This window comes from Diabrotica virgifera, chromosome 5 (assembly GCF_917563875.1).
Source record: "Diabrotica virgifera virgifera chromosome 5, PGI_DIABVI_V3a".
Lineage (NCBI taxonomy): Eukaryota > Metazoa > Arthropoda > Insecta > Coleoptera > Chrysomelidae > Diabrotica > Diabrotica virgifera.
The window spans coordinates 65,195,116-65,218,952 of record NC_065447.1 but is presented as its reverse complement, the minus strand read 5'-3'; the positions used below and the strand labels follow the sequence as shown (position 1 = coordinate 65,218,952).

The window sequence follows — 23,837 nt, the reverse complement described above, 5'->3', positions numbered from 1 at the left end:
ATGAGTTAAGTGAACCAATGTAGCTCAGTTAATTAAATCTAAGACTTTTTTAAGAACTTCCATAGTATTAAATTTCAATCTACGGCTTTCGAAAATTACGTATAAACGTTTATATTTACGCATTTAATAATAACAGGTCAATCCATAAGCTTCATGCTAAAATATCATCAATTCTGGATAACATCTAAAAATGATTTTTTGATGATTAATTAAAAGTTTTAATTAAAGTCTTCATCCTAGTCATTTCTATTGGTTTCTTTGAATCACCGTTAACGTAGAAATGGTGCTGTATATTCCAATACATTCCTCTAATGAACTTTGAAAAATAAATCACCTTTGGTGAGTTTTGTCTTAGCCTGAAAAATACATTCGTAGACATTCACTCCGAATCCATGACCTTTTGTTTATCATCATTCTAATATTCATCCTTTTGTCAATACCTTTATCAAGAGTCTTTAAAATCCTGGAAAATTATTACACCAAAAATATTCTTCTTCTTTTTTGACTCTACAACTAAGTGAATCTTGGCGGCGTTTACTATTTTTTTACTCTTGTCGGTTTTGTGCAATAATTTCCCATTGTTGTACCCTCATCTTACGTAGACCCTCGTTACTGCATCCTTCCATGTTTTTCTTGGACTAACTGACTGATTCTGTCATCGGGCCTTTCCTAGAATATTGTATTTGGTAGTGTTTCATCATTTCCAGTAATCTTTTGCTCATGAGCATCTTTCAGTGAGTCACAGTTTGTCGATTTCTTTCTAACGCATTCAATTGTATGTGACAGAAAAAAAGGCACGCCGGTGATTACAGACATTTATAACATTTATTCTAGTTATTCTAGATGTCGATAGATGGCTCTATAATCGAAAAAAAATTATTTACGAATTATATAATATATCTACGAATATAATCTGTACAATAGGGAACTTGCATAAATTTTTAAATTCGAAAAAATGTTATAAATCACAACAGAACATAATTTAAAACATGTATCAAAGATAAAAAAGTTTTGTTTGTCTTCCGTTTGGCCCCTAAAGACGATTAAAAATTCAAATTAAAACAGGTGGCCCAAAATGCATCGTGACGTCACTGGGTTGTACGTTTACATTTTTCCAATAAAGTAAACAGAATTTTAAATTAAACGTTATAAACGTCAGTAGAAAATACATTTATGTGACGTTACAAGTGTCTTTGATCGTTTGAACTATTCATAGAAAATTTGTACTTTTACAAAATGGTTTTATTTTCAATAGTAAACCTTCGTTCCTTTCTTTGAAAAACAGTATAAAACTACAATTTTAACAAACTGGTATATATTATTACAATGACATACGATAAATGTCATTAGAATATAAATATTTTTGACTTATTCCACGACGATGAGCTGGCCAAATACCCAAGTAGGTGGAGGCCAATAAACTAAAGAAGCAGAAGAAGAATATACCTAAATATAAGGTTGTGTCTAGGTATACGCTAACGTGTACGCAAATAAAAAAGATAGAGTGTCAGTGATTTCTTATTTTTTATTTGCTTAGTGTTTGTTTTTAAATTAACTATTTAGTGTGGACAATTATTTAGTTCTTTTAATGAGTTTAAGAACATTTTAAAACAGTACGAAAAAGATAAGAGACTATAAATTAATATATTTATATTTTTTTAGTTATAAAAAATGAAATAGTGTTACCATCCAAGATTAAAATAAAAGGAAGACCTAAAGCTTTCACAATAATAATTAACTTATTCTGAAGCTATTATCCTTGTGGCATTTTTGTAATCAACTATTCTAAATGGGAACTAAGCCACAATTTAACTAAAAAATTGATTTTATTAACGTTTCGACGTCTAAACCGAATGTCGTTGTCAGAATACAAAATATTATTAAATTAAACAAAAATGTTGTTGCATAGTAAAAAATTTTTCTAATAATTTATTTAATCCGACTAATTTTTGTATTTTGACAATGACATCCGATTTGGACGTCGAAACGTTAATAAAATGATTTTTTTAGTTAAACTGCGGCTTATTTTGCATTTAGAATAGTTGATTATAATAATTCACTAACGTATAAAAATTATTTTAACAATATTTGTACCTACATGTCATGTCAACTAAATACATATAATTATTTTGCTAACCTAAATATATACTTTTATATACAGTATGTCCCTGTAAGTTGTATCCATATGGAGAACTTTTTTATTATTAATTTTACAAAAAAAGTTATTCTTTATAAAAAGCTCTGCATGATCCAAAACCTAAGATTTAACCATCAAATACCAAATTTTTTGAATATTATACGAGGTATGTCAAAAAGTTTGAATTTCACTCAAGAGTAAAGTAGCTTTATTTTTCGTAATATTGGAAATTGCTATTATGAAAAGTTGTTTGGAATTAAAAACTATATTCTAATATGCAATTACATCCTTCTAATTGAAAAAATTTTTTTTGAGAAATTATGGATAACTATCATTATTTTTTCAGTTATTTAAATTCTGATAAATCTTTTATTATTAATTTTACGAAAAAAAGTGATTCTTAATAAAAATTTCTGGATGGTCTAAAACTTAAAATACAACCATCTTATATCAAATTTTATCAATTTTATACGAGGTATGTCAAAAAAGATAAATTTAGATCAAAAGTAAAGTACCTTTATAGTTCAGAATATTTCAATTAGAAGGATGTAATTACATACTGAAACATAGTTTTTAATTCTAAATAACTTTTCATGATAACAATTTTCGATATTGTGAAAAATAAACGTATTTTACTATTGAGCGAAATTCATATTTTTTGACATACCTCGTATAAAATTGATAAAATTTGACAAAAGATGGTTGTATTTTAGATTTTAGACCATGCAGAACTTTTTATTATAAATCACTTTTTTTCGTAAAATTAATAATAAAAGAGTTATCTGAATTAAAATAACTGAAAATAATGTTAGTTATCCATAATTTTTCAAAAAAAAAATTTCAATTAGAAGGACGTAATTGCATACTAAAATACAGTTTTTAATTCCAAACAACTTTTCATAATAGCAATTTTCAATATTGTGAAAAATAAAGCTACTTTACTCTTGAGTGAAATTCAAACTTTTTGACATACCTCGTATAATATTCAAAAAATTTGATATTTGATGGTTAAATCTTAGGTTTTGGACCATGCAGAGCTTTTTATAAAAATAACTTTTTTCGTAAAATTAATAATAAAAAAGTTCTTCATATGGATACAACTTACAGGGACATACTGTATATTAGTGTATATACATTGATTTATTACAATTAAGTTTGAAATATCTGAATAGTTCTGCTTCCCTTCCCTTAACAAATATTTCTCTATCAAACAAACACTAAACATATCAAAATAGCATGTACCAAAATATATGGTCACTGCGTAAGCTAAATAATGACGTCACTGGCTTGATGAAGTTTAATTCGCGTCTACCTAACTTTTTTATTTGTGTACACGTTAGCGTGTACCTAGACACAGCGAAATATAACCATAATCTAAACTAATGCAAAACTATGTGACGGCACGGGCCGTTTGAACTATTTTATACGAGTTTTTGAAGCGTGAAATTTTGGAAATCTCATTTTTAAACAAAACTGAACATTATTATCTAATAAAAGAATGTGCAAGTTCCCTATTTATACGACTATACAAATCAAAGAAAATACCATTTTATAAATGCAATAAACACAATTGATTTGTTTTTATGCCAAATTGCAAATCAAATGTGACAACTGTCAGATAACTAAAATGTCATATTAAAATACATGTTATAAATGTTTATTATCACGGACTTATCATTTGTGACGCACTGAAAAATGCTCATGAAAAGGACCATATATATCCTGTATATCTCAAACAGTTTGCTTTATGTATCGTACCTACTATGTTTTTGTCTCTGTACAGTAGTTGGAGTTCCTGGTCGTGTCTTCGTATCCGTTCTCCTGTTATCTCGTCTCTTCAAAGTCCAAATAACGTCAGGAGGATCTTTCGTTCTAATACCAATAATTTTGTTATTTCTCGCGGGTTCCATGTCCAAGTCTTACTTCCATACATTATTATGGGGCGACTTATAGTTGCGACATTTGTTTTAGCTACCGTTCAGAACAATGTTGATGTAAGTAGAGTCGCTAGGGGCTATGGGTTAGGGGCTATTTCCTGACATGATTATTGCTGCTACATCTTTTTCATAACGGTTTTCAGCTGTTATCACTGCTCCTAAATATTTGAAGTCCGTGAGAAGTTCGAAATTGTATTTATTTATTAAAATGTTTTGTGTAATTCTGTCTGTAAAAAATGTTTTGTCTAATTTTGTCTTTAAATAAAAATGTTGTGAAATTCTGTTGCAGTTTATGAACTAATAAAACATTTTAAGTAGGTAATTGCTATATTAAATGTATATGTCTGTTTCAGGTATGTGATGTGTTGCTCTCAGATTCCGAAATCCAGATGTTTCTTGAAGAGAAACATAAATTCGATTTATTAATGTTGGATGGTGCATATCCCGAATGTGCACTAGGTTTCGTTTATTATTTTAACGCACCTTTTATGTACATAAATACTGTAGGATTTTACACTGGATCCTTGTCCATTGCTGGAAATCCTGCTCCGTATGCCGTAACGCCATTCTTATCTCTAGCATATACCGATAATATGAATCTGTATCAGAGGACTGCAAACACATTAATGCATTTATTAGCGAATGGTGTCCATTCACTAATGGTAGGCTCTTTTTTCCTTAAAATAAGTTTGTTTTATATTTACAATTCTTGTGAAGTTTAGTGAAAGATAAAAATAAAAATAAAAATGTATACCATTTTTATTCAGTTTCAATGCAAAGGCAAAACAATCTTATTTTTCACTTAGAATACGGAGCGCAGTCCAGCACTCTGAATCGACGATTTTCGACTCTTATTGGAGTCTCATCGGAGAGACGTAGGCCTGCTGCTCCGTACTCAAAGTGACCAACCATGAAAGCTTACCCCCACATTGCAACTGACGTGTATAGATTAGGTGACTAGCGTCATCTGGCAATTGAAAGGTAAAGTTCATCTGACAATATTATAAATATTGCTATTAGGATTGAAAACTTTACCTTTCAATTGCCAGATGACGCTAGTCACCTAATCCATACACGTCAGTTGCAATGTGGGGGTAAGCTTTCATGGTTGGTCACTTCGAGTATGGAGCAGCAGGCCTACGTCTCTCCGATGAGACTCCAATAAGAGTCGAAAATCGTCGATTCAGAGTGCTGGACTGCGCTCCGTATTCTAAGTGAAAAATAAGATTGTTTTGCCTTCGCATTGCAACTGAATAAAAATGGTATACATTTTTATTTTTATTTTATATTAGTATTACTCCTATAGAGTAATAAGGGTCTATTTTCCATTGGAACTTTACCAAGCTGCAGACGAGGGTTGTGAATTGCATAAGTAGTGTAGAATTCCTTCCCCTTTGTCTTCACTGCAGCATCCATCTGGCTTGCATATTGTAGAAGCCTTGGAGGTGTCACCAGGGAAATAAGTTTTCAATTTAAAAATCTTTTAGTAATATTTCTAATATTTTTCAATAATATAAATGTTGCCATTAGGATTGAAAACTTTACCTTTACCTTTTACCTTTTTATTGAAAGAATTACCTAAACCTCTTAAAAACTAAACATAACGCCTATGTGTTGCTTGTGCCAATTTCAAATTTTTCCCGGCACGTCAAAAACTATAGTCCTGGATCCCGCGTACCAAAAAAAAGTTTATTAATAGCAAGCTGAAAATTTGTTAATAGCTTAACGATGTCTAGTCGGACAAACTTTGATGTATGGGAACACTGGAAGAGGGGAAGTTTTAATTGTGGAACAGGTTAAAAAATTTGGAACGTCAGACTACGAAAACGATCCATGTATTTTGTCGGACAGAACTTCCAATTGATTTGTTACCATTTTATTAAACTCTTATGCAAAAATCAGACTGGTGGTTATCACCAACTGGGCATTTTAACGAGTGGAACACTTAGAACAGGTCAAATGACAGGAATCGTGTTGGTTAGAAATAGCAGTTAGGAATAGCATGAGAGTTTAATGAAAGGGTAAATCAATTAGATGTTGTGTCCGACAAAATACATGAGACGTTTTCGTAATCTGCCGTTCCAAATTTTTAAATTGTTCTACAATGAGAACTTCCCTGTTCTAAAGTTCCCGTACATCAAAGTTTGTCCGACTAGACACCGTTAAGCTATTATCAGCTTGCTATTAATCAACTTTTTTTTGGTAAGCGGGATCCAGGACTACTATCTACATAAAAACGAAATTTGAATCATTAATCGGAAACTTTCCATTCCGTCAGTCTCCATTCCATAAGTCATGACAGCAAAGACACATGTGTACTTTAGTTTTAAATTGACTGGGATTTTTGGATCTTTTATATAAAGCTTATAAACGGAGAGGCAGCGCCGAAAAATCTCTCTGAATTTACTAAAGCTAGATTTTACACAGTTGATTACTGTGATTGTGTAGAGAAACATACTGCGGTCGGTCAAGCGAAACCAGTGGCGGCTAGTCCTAAGGGGCCACCGAGCCATGTCACTGGCTCTGAAAAGCATACTTATCGGAAAATATATTGATCAATAAAAATACTTATATTTTTACTATGCTTTTTGCTGTTTTTTACTTATCGGAAAATATATTGATCAATAAAAATACTTATATTTTTACTATGCTTTTTGCTGTTTTATAATATCAATGCATTATCTACATACATTATTTATCTTTGTGTAATTTAATCTCCACGAAAAAACAAGTAATTCATGTGAGTTAACTCTGCCCGAGCACCATTCGAGATTTGACTTAAAAAGTATATGAACAATCACAGTAATCAACTGTGAAAAAACTAGCTTTAGTAAATTCAGAGAGATTTTTCAGCGCTGACTCTTGGGCTATTAGTTTACCTACTGCTATTTAAGTCGTTCTTATTTTCTGGTTATTTTTACTATATCTACTAGGTAATAGGTATATCTACTTCTTCAGCAAACATTTCCTTAGTTTTCTCAATTTCAATGTCCTTTGTAAGTATTTTTCGCGTAGCCGTGCTCATTTTATTCTATTATTATTTAATAATTAATATTAAAATAGATAGTATGTATATTCCACTAGACAGTTTCAGTGCTATTCCAAATATCATTTGAGATTATAGTTATTTTTTAGGTTAGAATGTCACTTCAAGGTATACTGAGCAAATATTTTGGACCCGACGTGCCACAAATATATGAAATGTCCAAAAACGTAAGTTTTATTCTACAAAACGGTTACGCGACAATGTCGTATCCTAGGTCTTATTTACCAAATGTTGCCGAAATTGCTTGCATACATTGCAAGAAATCAAAACCATTACCAGAAGTAAGTACTGAAATAAAATTAAAGTTATACACTACAACAATGTCCTTTATTTAATAGCACTCAATAAAGCCTGCCGCAAGTTGTTCGCTGCTTGGTGAGGTGACGAAAGTGAGTCATGGTGAGAAAAAAGTACTGGCCATTGGATTGGTCACATTGAAACGCAGTTTGAGTATACTGTTCTTAGCTGACGTATTTCTTTCCTGCAGAGTTCGTGGATTTACCTCCACACACCGTGACAATCTGCGGAATCAAAATTGTGTAGCGCAAAAGCAAGGCAGGGTCACAGTATAAAGAGGGACAGTAAAACCACTTCTATGTCGGCACTTTGATCTCAAGAAGTAATACCTGCGCAGTACGTAATTGGTAATTCACCAGTGGTAGATGCGGGTTTTTCCTGTTAAAACCCGTACGTTTCTATGCGACTAGCAATGCAAGAGTGGTGGTCTAGCGACTGGGAACTTTGCGCGGTCGCCATGCGCGTTGAAAGATTTTACTTCCAATTTTTCGGAGAGTAGTTCTAATGTCTCTCATTATACTGTGGCAGGTTCACGGACTGTGAAAACTGCGTCACGTCACTCTGTACAGGAACTTGAGGTGTTAGTATTATTTCTATGCTTCACAGAAATTCACCGTGACTCACCCTGCGTCACCTCACGAAGCTGCGTGTCAACTTGCGGCCGGGTTAAATACAGTATGCGGCAAAATAAACAGTACTGAAATGAATATTGAAATGTTTATGATTATTTATACATCAAGTATACATGATATATCCTTGCAAACATTGTTCATGACGAGGCACGTTCCCGATAAAATAGATGTTAAAAATTTCCTCTGGTCAGTGGCGGATCTACGGGTAGGAAAATGAGAAAATTTTACCCCCTAACAAGGTAAAAATATATCAGCTGACATGAAACCGAAACCACAGGAAGACAAATTCAACCCAATAAACATGCTAGTTAGGAAAATTAAGGGAACTTAATGACTATAAGTTATTATTTTTGTCTTTTATGTAATCTGAGTTTTTCTTTTTTATGTCTTTTGGTGAGTTTTCATTAGAAGTTTCCCCCTAAGGCAAATTTTCCTTCCCAAGGAAAATTTCTAGCTCCCACACTGCCCCTGGCATGAAAAAATCTTTAATTCTAGTCCGCAATTCCGAAATGGCAGAAGGTGGATTTGTCTGACTCCTTCAGCATTCCCTATATGTACGGATCTGGTGGCGTTAGTTCTGGTGAGTGGCAACTACCAAAATGGCAGCGCAGTATTCGAAGAGACACCCTGGCAGTGTGACAGGTTGTCCCGTCCTGCTTAGACCATTGTTGATTTTAAGCCTGGACCGTTTCCGTTACTTTTTCCGTATGACCGAAAATAGTACTGTATCATAAAAAATTTCTCTTCAAAACTGAGAACCATTTTTAAGTAACCCACATTATCAAGACATTCACATAAGTTGCAACAACGTTCGGAAACCATTCAGTACGTTTCGGTACATGACAAATACAAATTGAGGCATACGAATTTCGATACTGTTTATTTTGCCGCATACTGTATATTAATATATTTACCATTTCATTTTTTGTATCTACAAACTTACCAATTTCATTCAACACGTCATTGATCATATATTTTATCTAACCGAAATTTAACAATTCGCAAACAAAATCACCATCTATTATTAAATTAGTGATTATGAAGTACTTGTTTATTTCTTTATTTCGTTCTTTGGCAAATAGAACAGGGCATTTAGGAAAAAATAAATCGATTTTTAAATATAGCACCTATCGACTTATAACTTGTTACATTGTGTTCGGTAAAAAAGTGTACATGGGTGTAAACGCATAATTGCATTTACCGTGTATAAAATGCACCCAAAAGTTCATAAACATATCAAAATCGGTATATTAAGGGCCAGATGTTGTTACTCGGAGGTTATTGGGGTCGCTGAACATAAATATGTAATCAGAACCGACCCCCGGAGCACCTGGTGCTCAGGGTTAGATACTGCTAAGGCACGTCATCTGGAGTTGCGAGTGTTTTCGGCATTAAATTGATGCAAACAGACTACTCGAGGTTTTTGAGATCGCTGATCACGAATACTAAAATTAAAAATATTATATATATAGGGTGTCCCAAAAGTAGTGGAACGGTCGAATATTTCGCGAACTAAACATCGGATCGAAAAACTAAAAAATACGTGTTCAATCATTTTCAAAAATCTATCCAATGACACTAAACACCAACCCCCACTACACCCCCTGGAGGTGGGGTGGGGGGTAACTTTAAAATCTCAAATGGAAACCCCTAGTTTTTCTTGCAGATTTGGATTCGTTACGTAAAAGTAAGCAACTTTTATTCAAGACATTTTTTCGAACTGTGGATAGATGGCGCTATAATTGGGAAAAACGATTTATCCTGATACCATAGGTAAATTATAGAAACGGTCTAATATCTCGAGAAATACACTTCCAAATGAGAAACCAAAAAACAGGTTTTTAATATTTTTCAAAAACCTATCGATAAACACCAAAAATGACCCTCCAACCCACCCCCTGGAGACGGGGTGGGGGGTAAATTTAAAATCTTAAATAGCAACCCCACTTTTTATTGCAGATTCGAATTCGTCATGAAAAATTAAGCAACATTTATTCGAAATATTTTTTAAAATTGCTGATAGATGGCGCTAATAAATCGTATTTTTCCAATTAAAGCGCCATCTATCAATAATTCTAAAAAATGTTTCGAATAAATGTTGCTTAATTTTTCATGATGAATCCGAATTTGTAATAAAAAGTGGGGGTTGCTATTTAAGATTTTAAAGTTACCCCCAACCCCACCTCCAGGGGGTGGGTTGGAGGGTCATGTTTAGTGTTATTCGATAGGTTTTCGAAAAGTATTAAAAACCTTTTTTCTGGTTTCTCATTTGGAAGTGTATTTCTCGAGATATTAGACCGTTTCTATAATTTACCTATGGTATCAGGATAAATCGTTTTTCTCAATTATAGCGCCATCTATCCACAGTTCGAAAAAATGTCTTGAATAAAAGTTGCTTACTTTTACGTAACGAATCCAAATCTGCAAGAAAAACTATGGGTTTCCATTTGGGATTTTAAAGTTACCCTCCACCCCACCTCCAGGGGGTGTAGTGGGGGTTGGTGTTTGGTGTCATTGGATAGATTTTTGAAAATGATTGAACACGTATTTTTCAGTTTTTCGATCCGATGTTTAGTTCGCGAAATATTCGACCGTTCCACTACTTTTGGGACACTCTGTATAATAAATGATAATATAAATGATATAAATGATATAAATGATATAAATGAGTCAAATTAAATAAATCATTAGAAGAATTTTTTTACTAAGCAACAACATTTTTGTTTATGTTAATAGTATTTTGTATTTTGACAACGGCACCCGATTTGGGCGTCGAAACGTTAATAAAAATCATTTTTTAATAATATTGTGGCTTATTTCCCATTCTAAATAGTTAAAATTGTAAAAATGCCACAAGAAAATAGCTTCAGAACAACATTAAAAATATTATAAAAAAATCAACTAAAAAGCAAAAAATAAAAAAAAAATCAAACTCGAAGGATTATTCGAAAAAAACTGTTAGACAGATTAAATATTCAAAAATCTCACACATTCTTTAAAAAATTGAAAAAATCTAACACATTCGTTAAAGAAAAGGGTGGGGCGCGAAAAGTAAAAAAGTATCTATCCTCAAACCGTTTATTAGATGAAGACGCGCCCCACGCTTTTCTTTAACAAATGTGTTAAATTTTTTCAATTTTTGAAGTTACACTTCTTTAGGCGCGATTGAGAGTAAAATTTCATAATACTGCGCGCATGCGCACACAGACAGTATGGCGTTTAGTTGCTAAATCCTTCAAGTTATGTATAAATATATCAGTGCAAGAAAAGTTGTGAAAAGAATATATTAGTGTTTTTAGAAAATATATTTATTATAATTTTTGTGTCTTTGGATTTGTCTTCCTGAGGAGTATGATGAGTATTAATAAAACATTTTATTGTATATTTATTATACTTTACCTTGTCTGTTTGTTACCGTGAATTGTCATTAGGTACGTCCGAACCGATACAGACACAGTCTGCGTTGCGTATTTGGTATAGCATTCGGCCAGAGATCGAGAGGTCTTGAGTTCGAATCCGGTGCAATCCTATGCTTTTTTTATTTTTTTTGAAAGCGGTAACCACAAAATTAGTTTGGTGTTTAAAAAAATTAAAACAAACTGTTTAAAGCATATTTATTTTTAAGAAATCATATAATAGAAGTATAACTTCTTACGTGCGTACAAAGTACACACACATTCTTTTTTTAAAGAATGTGTGACATTTTTGTATATTTAATCTGTCTAACAGTTTTTTTCGAATAATCCTTCGAGTTTGATTTTTTTTATTTTTTACTTTTTAGTCTTACACTTTTCAAACAATAAAATATGTCGTCATGTTTAAAAAAAAGGATGTATATGATAGACACATTTTTTGCATTTATTTCAACATTTGATTGTACATTTTCTATACTTATACAACTTTCTATATTTATACAACATTGTACATTTTCTGTAATTTCTTCATACATTTCTTAAATTAAAATCATTATTTACACCTTTTACAGTTTTTGCAGTCTTTCCATCTCTTCTAATGCTTTACAATTGCACGGTGTAAACCCTGTTAATTTCCACTCCATCCATTAAGGACTCGTAACAAACAATACGCCAAAACGAATTCTAATGTTAATTGTAGCACGGAACGTCTCTACCGGTGGTTTTTCTAAGACTACGATAAAAACACGAATTTTTTGAATTCGAGTTTTGGTTGAAGTTTTGTTTCGTATCGTATTGAAATTTGACACGAATAAGCGCCGATGTTTATATAAACAAAGATATATGAACATTCAAAATCGTCGACGCTTAGGATTTTTATAAACATGATGTACAAACATGAAAAGTAGTCGGAATCGCCAAAAAATTTAATTTAATTTATTCGTAAACAATTAACGTAAAAAATGAAATTATGTATAGTTCATATAATTAGCTACAATCTGTAAAAGTTTCAAGTTTCTACATTGTAAAAAACAAGAGAATTTCAGTATTTTCCATTAAAATCGTTTTTTTTTTATTTAAACAATTAATACACATAAAAAAAAATTTATTGACTATTCGTGTATTGTTCCCACGAATGCATAGGTCTGCAAATTTTCATTCATTTGCATTGAAGAAAAGGCTGTCAAATCAACGTCTAAAGATTTGACGCAAACGATTGAACTAAAGAAAAGCGTTTAATAATAAGCTTATTAATATTAAATCTTTTTTTCTACAACCGTGTTAAAAATGCAATTTTTAGCACTCCATACGAGCGTTAAAAATGCTACTTTAAGGCACTAGTGCTTTAAAAAAATTTTAAGGCACTGCAGTTCGTATTGACCGTATATGCAATTTTGATGTAATGTCAAAAAAATGTAAAATTGGAATGTCAGTCAAGTTCAAGTGAAAGTTTTTGTAGATATTGTCCTGTAATTACGTTTGTAGAAAAAATATTGTATGATATGCGTGTTAAAAAGTACATTTTTAAGGCACTCATGTGAATTGCAGAACTCGCTTTCGCTAATTCTGCAAACTTTCACATGCGTGCCTTAAACGTGTACTTTTAACACTTATATCATAAATAACTATTAAAATCTTCAGTCGCAAAAAGAGATGACTTTGAAAGGGTTGGTAAAGGTGGTTTTTGCATGATATTACAAGTTTTAATTGTTAATAGCTCACTCAATTTTTGCCGTAGACAAAATTTTTGCAAACCAGTTTCTTGGGAATGAAATACGCTACAATTTCATATTTAAACATTTTTCCGTATCTCTGATGCTAATCTTTCTATTCTGAAGAAAAGGTCATTTTTTCCAAACTAAAAAAATTTGTTATTCGCTTTTAACTCCATTTTTTTAAATAATCATTCTAAGCCGTTCAAACTTCTAGAACCTATTAATAATACATAAATAAAGAAGAAGTTTTCCCGCCTTTTGACTGTGAAACTACAATATTTAGCATTTGACGAAGAAGAGCTAACATATAATAAAGTATAGCTCGATTACTGTTGGTCTTAAAGAAAATTTAAAAAAAAAACCATTTTGTTTATTTTTTCAAAAGCTACATTTTTGTTAAGTAAAGTTGTTTTGATAAAACGAAAACTTTTGGAGTTATTAGCAGAAAACTTATTAAAAACATTGATTTTTTCTATATAAATTTAACACTTTCGATAGCGAATAAATCGAAAACTATTAATTTTATCAAAAAAATGTATCGAACGTTTTTGCTTAGAATGAATGTTTTTACCAACTTTTGCGGTCAAAATGTAATAAAAAATTTCCACTCCCATGGTAAAAGCGCCTTACGGCATTATATAGATTTTGATCCTTGGACTATCCACTACTTATTCTTAAATTTTCAAGCAAATCGATCCATTCTGTAAAAATTGCGAGGTTTTGTTCTATTTTAAGGTGATACAGTAGCGATCAACAGGTAGCAAAAACGCGTTCCAAGATTCCGGCTGTAATTTTGAATATTTTTTCGAGATATTTGGCACACGTATTCGTAATATAATAAAGAATGGCGGTACAGAGCACAATTTGAACAATATATTAATATGTGGAAATTACTCTGTAATTAAATACAATATTAAAAAACGAGCCTGTACCGCCATTAAGAAAATACACTTTCTTCAAATAAACTTTTTTATCCGATGCCTAGATTTTGTGTCATTTTGGAACTACTAATGAAATAAAAAATTTTAGTAGTTCCAAAATGACACAAAATCTAGGCATCGGATAAAAAAGTTTATTTGAAGAAAGTGTATTTTTTGTTCTTCTTAATGGCGGTACAGGCTCGTTTTTTTAATATTGTATTTAATTACAGACTAATTTTCACATATTAATATATGTTTCAAATTGGGCTCTGTACCGACATTCCTTATTATATTACGAATAAGTGTGCCAAATATCTCGAAAAAATATTCAAAATTACAGCCGCAATCTTAGAACGCGTTTTCGCTACCTGTTGATCGGTACTGTTTCCTCTTAAGCTTCATTACTTGGACTAGCATTTGTAGCCATTGTTGCTCGTTATGGGATGAAGCAAAAAATTCATTTTGGCGTAGACCTGCAGCAATTAATTAGCAAAAAATACCCACTTGGTTTTAGGCCTTTAAACTGGTTATTTTCACTTTTTGTGAAATCCGGTTAATGATGATAACGGTAGGGCTGTAGGAGGTAATTTTATAAATTCTGGTATACCCCATCTATCAGCAATTAATTAGCAATAAAATATGCCGCCGGAAGCGACCCTATATCTACTTTCGTTCCGGAAATAAGAATGTTGGTTATTCTAGCTTAATATTAAGCTGGAATAACCACCTGTTTCTCTGAAGGGGTTGAAGCAATAAATTTTTAATTTGCGTAATAAATTACCAATAAAATAACAAAAAAATATGTGGTAGGTAAGTCTCATAGCTCCCTTATGAAATGGTTATTCTAGCGTAATAGACATCCTAAATGAGACCATAAACGAGTATTATAACATTGTTAAAAATTAAAAATTACTTTGAAACTCTTTCTGATTAAAAAATTATGCGATACTTTTTGTGATTAGTGTAGTTCTATGTCGTATTCATAAGCTTTTTCTCTCTGCCATCATACTTGTAAACTAAACGCTGAACCACATAGCGTTTCCACAATAATTAATTTTTTAGGATTTAGAAGAATTCATTAAAGGAGCAGGCGATGCTGGTTTTATATATTTTAGCATGGGTTCTTCAGTTAAAGCTGCCAATATGCCTTTATATCTTAGACAGTTACTATTTGCTGTTTTCAAAAATCTACCTCAGAGGGTTTTATGGAAATATGAATCTGATAATATTTTGGAAGATTTACCTAGCAACGTAAAATTGGGAAAATGGCTTCCACAACAAGATATCTTAGGTAAATATAAGCTTAACAAGCTCTTCTATACAGGGTGTCCAGAAACACTCCTTACAAACGAAGACCGAAGGTGGATCAGATCATTTTAAGACAATTTAACCCCATTCAACTTGTCCGAAAATGCTTCCTAAGGGAGCCAGAGCTTTTTAAAGATGGTGCCTTGTAATTAGTTTTTTAAATAGAAGCTTCTATTTAGAAAAACGAAAAATGCTACGCCTATTTATCTTACGGAGATAAATCGATTTCATCAATTGAAAATTTTTATTTTTATCCTTAACTTTTAAGCATTTTTAACACTGAATTATTAAATTATCAGGTATTCTAGTACTAAAAGGTACTCTAGGTTTAATCGGTAGGATACACGGTGTTCTAGAAAAACTGAGTTGAAAATTTTTCGTTTTTTGAATTGGAAATAAGATTTTAAAAAACGGTGTATTTTACCAACCTAAAGCAGGAGTAATTTTTAGTACTAGAATAATTACTAATTACAAGACGCCATTTTCAAAGAGCCCTAGCTCCCTTTCGGACTAGGTGAATTGTGTTAAATTATCTGAGGAATCTCCAGTCTTCGTTTGGCAGTAGAATTTCTAGACACCCTGTATATATAAGCAATATTTTATTTTTCGACCACTTTTCTAGGGAGCGTCCGCGTATTTTTACCAAATTTTAATATATCAGTAAACCTTAAAAAAGTAGGCTAAATCTACTCTTTTAGCCCTCTAGGTGACCCTGAGCCTGAGATATGCGCCTCGAACTGGTCAAAAATAATTTTTTTAGCCTATATTTGAAGAACTATTTTTTAGCGCAAAGAGATTTTAGCGTACAAGGTCCCATTTTTTATTTTAATATCAACTTTTTGATGAAATAATTTTCAAAACTGCAAAAGATACTTTTTAAGTTATAGGGTAAGGAGAACGAAAAAAATTAGGTACAAAATTGTATGACTTTCAACTAATTGTCAAAATTTTACAAAACGAGGAAAGAAATTTAGAAACCGGCAAATGAAAGGGTTTTTAAATACCTTTCAAACGAGCATTTGTACACTAAAATTCATCTAATATATTAGAAGATACAGCTGTTTAAAAATAGCCAGTTTTTCTAAAATCGCATTTTTTATCATTTGTAAACTGATAGTACTTTTGCCTGACAATTTCAAATTGCTTGAAAATTTAGGTGAAGTTACTTCTATAAAGGTTACACAACAATCCCTAGGTTACTTATTGGATTTCTTGGCCCTAGCTTTTAACTATTTTTTAACGCCTAAAAATTGAGCTTTTTGCTTCAGAAGTAAGCCAACACACATGGTAGTTAATCAGTTCTCTAAAACCTAAGTTTTAAGTGTTTAAGCAAAGCTTTAGGTGGCCGAGAACCAAAGTTATAGAAGTTTTATATTTAAGAGGAAACAGTAGCGATCAACAGGTAGCGAAAACGCTTTCCAAGATTGCGGCTGTAATTTTGAATATTTTTTTGAGATATTTGGCACACTTATTCGTAATATAATAAAGAATGGTGGTACAGAGCCCAATTTGAAAAATATATTAATATGTGGGAATTACTCTGTAATTAAATACAATATTTAAAAAACGAGCCTGTACCGCCATTAAGAAGAACAAAAAAATACACTTTCTTCAAATAAACTTTTTTATCCGATGCCTAGATTTTCTGTCATTTTGAAACTACTAAAATTTTTTATTTCATTAGTAGTTCCAAAATGACACAAAATCTAGGCATCGGATAAAAAAGTTTATTTGAAGAAAGTGTATTTTTTTGTTCTTCTTAATGGCGGTACAGGCTCGTTTTTTTTTTAATATTGTATTTAACTACAGAGTAATTTCCACATATTAATATATTTTTCAAATTGGGCTCTGTACCTCCATTCTTTATTATATTACGAATACGTGTGCCAAATAGCTCGAAAAAATATTCAAAATTACAGCCGAAATCTTGGAACGCGTTTTGGGTACCTGTTGATCGCTACTGTATCACCTTATAGACGGAGAGGCAGCGCTGAAAAATCTATTTGAATTTACTAAAGCTAGATTTTTCACAGTTGATTACTGTGAGTGTGTAGAGAAACATACTGCGGTCGGTCAAGCGAAACGTAGAACAGGGGTTACTGAGAGGGTATCAAAATTGCTTTCCTACGAAGGTAATTATTTCCATTTACTAAGGCTGAAAATCAGTACACACATTCTAAATTAACTATAAATAAAAGTTATTATAGTCGGTCAGCTGTATGACGGGACAGAGCCGGTCAGTCGGCCCCAATAGTCGATTGAGGAAATAAAGCATTTTGGCTCGCAATTTTTTCGTCCAGCATGGATTTACTTGAAATTTTCACAAAAGGTAGGAAATAGTTCAAGGATCATTTTCTATATCATGCCGCTATCATACGCTAAAACCTTGGGGTGGTTGCTACCCCATCTCGGGGGTGGGAATTTTTTATTACATTTTAATTATGTAATTCGATGGAGAAAGTGATTTTAAGAAAAAAATGTTTTTTACATTTTCTTTGTAAAACTAACATTTTTTGAGATATTCGCGCTTGAAAATAACAGTTTTTCGACGAAAAATCGACTTTTTTAGAGGGTTTTATGAGAATACCTCGAGAAAGCAGGTACCGACATTTTTTTGTAAGTCGCTTAATTTTCATGAGTCACTTTTTCCATCGAATTAGATGGTTAAAATGTAATAAAAAATTCCCATCCCCGAGATGGGATGGCAACCACCCCCAAGATTTTAGCGTATGATAGCGGCATGATATAGAAAATGATCCTTGGACTATACCTTCTGTGAAAATTTCAAGTAAATCCATGCTGGACGAAAAAATTGCGAGCCAAAATGCTTTATTTCCTCAATCGACTATTGAGGCCGACCGACCAGCTCTGTCCCGTCATACAGCTGACCGACTATAATAACTTTTATTTATATTTAATTTAGAATGTGTGTACTGATTTTCAGCCTTAGTAAATGGAAATAATTACCTTCGTAGAAAAGCAACTTTGATACCCTCTCAGTAACCCCTGTTCTACGTTTCGCTTGACCGACCGCAGTATGTTTCTCTACACACTCACAGTAATCAACTGTGAAAAATCTAGCTTTAGTAAATTCAAATAGATTTTTCAGCGCTGCCTCTGGTCTATTAACTTCTGAGGTATCAAATACGTGCATTCGTCCACCTAAAGCCTTACTAACTCGTTCGATGTCCATGTCGTCAACATACTTCAACTGAGGTGCCCAAGCTCGTAACGGTTCATTTAGTAATGCAATACCACCACCGACACTCGTGCGTCGTTGGTACACTCAATGAAACCCTCGTGCCGACACACTGTCGGCATGGGCACTGAACGAGTTAAAGGCTTAAAATGTAGGTTTTGTTATTATTTTAATAATTCGTTGAATTTAAATATTGCAGAATAATCAAGCAGATGATCGAAATTATTATTAACGAAAACATGTGTTGGCTAAAGCCTCATTTACACTTGGGAAGTTTACTGGATGAAAGTATGTACTAGCGGCCACTAAACTTGCCATGTGTACACAACAGGAAAGTGCACTTGCTACTTGTTGGCAAGCGCTTGCTAGAAGTTGATAGACCGGCTAGTTTACTTGCCGTTTGCCCACTATAAATCAATGATTTACAATAAGTGGGATGGAAATCAAATAATTTCAGTTTAAACACATACGAAGAATTTTAAATTTTGTGGAATAGATAATTAAAAGATCACATGAACAAATTAAAACGTGAAACGCATTTGAGTCACTTTTAAAGGAGTTACAAAACGAAACACGACTTGAAAATATTGACATAAATTTGCTGAAATTGAAGATAAAAACAATAAAAACTGTTTGTAGGCATGAATTGAATAAAATTTTAAGACTAAAAAAACAGGAAATGGTACTGATGATTTGTACAAGGCTAATATGGTTTAGCGCAGCAGATAGTTTTTTACGAAGCATGGTTATGAGCAGTGAAACAATGGGTATCTTTAACTGCTATCCCCTTTAACAGTTGCAAGTACTTTTAGCCAGTAAACTTGTGTCAAGTGTAAACGAGGGTTTACTTATGAAGCAAAAAAGTTCAATTTTTAGGCGGTTAAAAAAACAGTTAAAGGCACGGCCAAGAAATCCAATAAGTAGGAATTGTTGTATGCAAGTTCTGGCATTCAACGTAGATAGGGGAATTTTGTTAAGAGTCCTGCCTTTTTATCTTCAAATTTGTCTTTTACCTACCACTATCTGATTAGTCCAATGGAGGGAGAGAAGGTATCAATCATAGTATGTCATAGCATAAACTGCTAAATAGAGAAACACGAACACACTAGGCCGATTGACTATCCTCTACGTCATATGCAGATATTTACAACAGTAAATAAAGGTGCTACCCATGTGAATTGAATATATTAGTATAATCATCCTCTTGTAAGTCAAGAATTGATGAGTAAAGTCATAATAAAGCCTTTAATCTTCATAGTGCAAAGAAATAATTAACAAACATACAATTTTTTAGGTCATCCAAAACTGAAAGTCTTCGTCACACATGGGGGTCTCCTAAGTATGTTCGAGACGGTGTATCACGGAGTCCCAATAGTATCGATTCCAGTCTTTTGTGATCATGATTCAAATGCCGCTAAAGCTGAAATCGATGGATATGCACTGAAACTTGACTTTTCAACTTTGACAGCAGAGAAACTACTTTGGGCCATCCGGCAAGTTATATACAATTCGAAATATAAGGAAGAAGTAAAGAAGAGACAGTATTTGTTAAGGGATCAGCCTGAATCTCCCCTACAAAAGGCTGTGTATTGGACAGAATATGTGATAAGGCATGATGGGGCTAAGCATCTCCAATCGCCTGCTCGTAATTTAGGATTTATAGAGTATTATTTAATAGATGTAGCTTTTGTGATTATTTTTGCAGCATTTTGTTTGTACACCATGTTGATATTTGCTTTTAAATTGTTTTTAAAATATTTTTTAAGTAGTTCTGTAAATTCTGTGAAAAAAAATATTAAAGTAGACTGACACATTTAATGGTTGTTAATAAATTTATTGATTACTTTCCTTTTATTTACTTGGAATTTTGACACGTTGACTGAGATTAGAATGAAACTTCGATCAGATAGCCAAGCGGGACGGGAGGTCGCCCGCATAGGCGCCCATACCAATGGGCAGGGGGGCCGTGCCCCCTAGCTTTTCGGGTGCTTTAAACTATACAGTGATAACAGGCAAAATAGCTCAAAAGGTGGAAAACATAATACATTGCGAAACAAAAAGAGATGAAACTAGTGGAGGTGGAAATTATCGTTATAAACGTCTCAAATAACATTACATTACATAGTTTCCCACCTTTAGACGTATCAGAGGAGTATGACAACTGTCACTGTGAAGAAGTAGTGACAGTAGAATTTTATAAAATACTTCTGTCACAGACGTCTAAAGGTGGGAAACTATGTAATGTGATGTTAATTATTAATACGTTTATAACGATAATTTCCACCTCCACTAGTTTCATCTCTGTTTGTTTCGCAATGTATTACTTTTTCCATCTTTTGAGCTATTTTGTCGGTTATTAGCGTGCTCAGCACTGCATACTGTTCATAAATCTTCACGTCTGTCCCCCCCTCCCTGAAAATTATTATATAGGCACCCATGGTCGCCCGCACTTCGCTGTGACATGAGTTCAAATCCTGGCTCGATGAACGAAAAAACAAAAAGGCTAACACGGCAGTTTACCATTCTAATACAGTCGGACCCGCTTATTAGAATACCGGTTATAGGAATATCCCGGTTTAAGGAATGAAGATTTGAGGCAGTTGTTACCGAACGGTCGAAAAAAATGATCGGTTATTAGAATATCCTGCTTATATGAATACTTTTGCTTGGCACGAAGGCTATTCCAATAAGCGGGTTCGACTGTATATGAATCTGAGGCTCAGACTAGAATACGCTGGTATCTGATCGGCCTATGGGGGAGCAGTACTGCATCAGGGCTTGCGTCTCAGTGATACTGTTGCGGTAGATCCATACCGGAAGGGCGTTGACGCCTAAATACCGGTGTGTGTAGGTATGCATATACTGTGTTAGTTTTAAGTCCCCTTCCCCGTCGTATCTTTTGAACGGTTGTGCGTATAATCGTGTTTGGAGGGAGGAAATAAACGGATGTAAGCTTCGCAAGTAGTCATAACAGGTGACGTAATAGTAACAGATGACTTTATAGAGCCACTTTGACCCATGCTTTTAAATAGTACCTTATGGCAAGTGGTATCTCGTTTAAAGGTATTGAAAATACCAATTCAATCATACTAATGTTGTTTGAATTCCAGTACATTTTGATGAATGAATTTGAAAGTTGACTATTTTCAATTCTCTAGTTGTTTTGCGTCAACGTCAACTTTTTTGACAAATAACCATATGCGGACGTTTTAATATTTATTAATTAATGCGAAACTACAATTTTATGTTTATTTAATTTATTCATCAAAATCCACTTAAAACCAAACAAATTTATTATGACTGAATAAATATTTTCAATACCTTTTAAATGAGATATCACTTGTTATAAGGTCCCATTTAAAATTATCGGTCAAAGTGGCTCTGTAACGTCATCTGTACCTATTACGTCACCGGTTATGACTATTTGAGAAGCCTGCGTCCTTTTATTCCCTTCCTCCAAATTTCACTCTTATAAGTATAACTGGTATAACCGTTCAAAAGATGCGAAGGGTGGAGGGGAATTTTTGACTAGCACTGTATATGATTTAAAAATATATTTGTACATAATTCGGTCAACATCATTAAGTGCGTTATTTTCAATTTGGTCATTTATCTTTAGGTATTTATATACCTACAGATAATTCTTCGGTATTCTCACATAATTTCGGTCTTCTCAATAAATTGAATGTAGAAACCGGCAAATGAAAGAGTTTTTAATTGAAATGTCTTTCAAACGAGTATTTGTAAATTAAAATCCATTTAGTATAGTCGAAAAATAGCCAGTTGTTCGAAAATCTGATTTTTTAACATCCGTAAACTGATTCCTACAATCTCAATGTACAATCTCAATGATTTGATCGCAAAAATTAACTTTCTTGTAATTGAGAATTTGACAAATCATTATTGGAAAAAGAAAAACTCTCCTCCTTTGGCAGATGCATTTATTGATACAAACTTATTTCAAAATGATATTGTTAAACTTAATAAAATACCATTGTATGCACACAGTTTCGATTCTATAATTGACAAACCTATCACCATATTCCCTCGGTATTCAGATTGTAATATCTTAAACCAATCCATGATAAAATCCATTGTAAATGGTCTCGGGTCGAACTTAACTAAAATATATACAGATGGGTCAAAAACGGAGCTAAACACAGGTTCGGCATTTTTTGTTTCAAACATAAATCATATTGAAAAGTACAGAATCTCAAATTATTGTTCCATTTTTACCGCCGAGTCCTTTGCTATTGAAAAGGCACTAAAATGGTGTGCAACTCAAACATGCACGAATGTGGCAATAATTTCAGACTCAAAATCAGCATTACAAGCTATTAGCGGTCACCCAATAAACCAATTCCGAAATGCCTTAATTTTGAACATTAAAAAATTAATTATGGATCTTAAACAAAATAATGTAACTGTTTCGTTTATTTGGACGAAAGGACATTGCGGAGTCGAAGGTAATGAAATTGCGGATATAGCCGCAAAAAGTAGTCACAGTTGCCACCATATGGACAAAGTATTTAATTTAAAAGATTTGAATAATGCTCTCCAACCTAATATCAGAAGGAATGGGAAACTCATTACAAAAGAATTGCAAATAAATCTACAAACCCTTATTTCAGAATTCACCCTACACTTCCAAAAGACATTCCTCATTTCACCTTTAATTATAATAGAGCACAAATGTCAGTATTGACTCGTTTAAAATTGAATCATGCTCGCTTTCCATCTCACTTATATAAAATTGGAATACTTAACTCTCCTGTCTGTAGTTGTGACAATGTATCCATTGGTGATCTAAATCATATATTTCTAGAATGTTCTCTGAACTCTCAATCTTCTTCAATTCTGTATCAAGAACTAATTCATCACGAGTGTCCATTGCCACTAAATATTACAGCTCTCCTTTCTTTCCCAGATAAAGCGGTACTAGATTCCATCATTAATTTTATCAGAAATTCAAAAATAGCGGTATAGTTTAGAAATAGACAATATGAAATCATTTAATGTAATTAAGAATTTACATGTTTTGTGGCAAATAGATTTTGTCTGATGCCAGGATCTCTCTCACACACACACGTACACAATCTCAATGTTGTTCTGAAGCTATTTCCTTGTGGCATTTTTATGATTAACTATTTATATGGGAAATAAGCCACAATTAAATTGAAAAAAAATAATTTTATTAACGTTTCGACGCCCAAATCGGGTGTCGTTGTCAAAA

At 32.8% G+C, this 23,837-nt stretch overlaps 1 protein-coding gene across 2 annotated transcripts in view; it reads left to right on the top strand.

Annotated features, from left to right (window-relative positions):
* Nucleotides 1-20,422, top strand: part of LOC114325163 (UDP-glucosyltransferase 2-like) — a 120,638-nt gene extending 100,216 nt beyond the window's left edge. For both annotated transcript variants that reach the window (XM_050650096.1, XM_028273135.2), the window contains exons 3-6: nt 4,428-4,736; nt 7,210-7,401; nt 15,160-15,388; nt 19,899-20,422. In XM_050650096.1, coding sequence (XP_050506053.1) covers nt 4,428-4,736; nt 7,210-7,401; nt 15,160-15,388; nt 19,899-20,413 — 1,245 coding nt within the window. In that variant the 3' untranslated portion in view covers nt 20,414-20,422. The remainder of the gene's footprint in view (nt 1-4,427; nt 4,737-7,209; nt 7,402-15,159; nt 15,389-19,898) is intronic.
* The last annotated feature ends 3,415 nt before the right edge of the window (nt 20,423-23,837 follow it).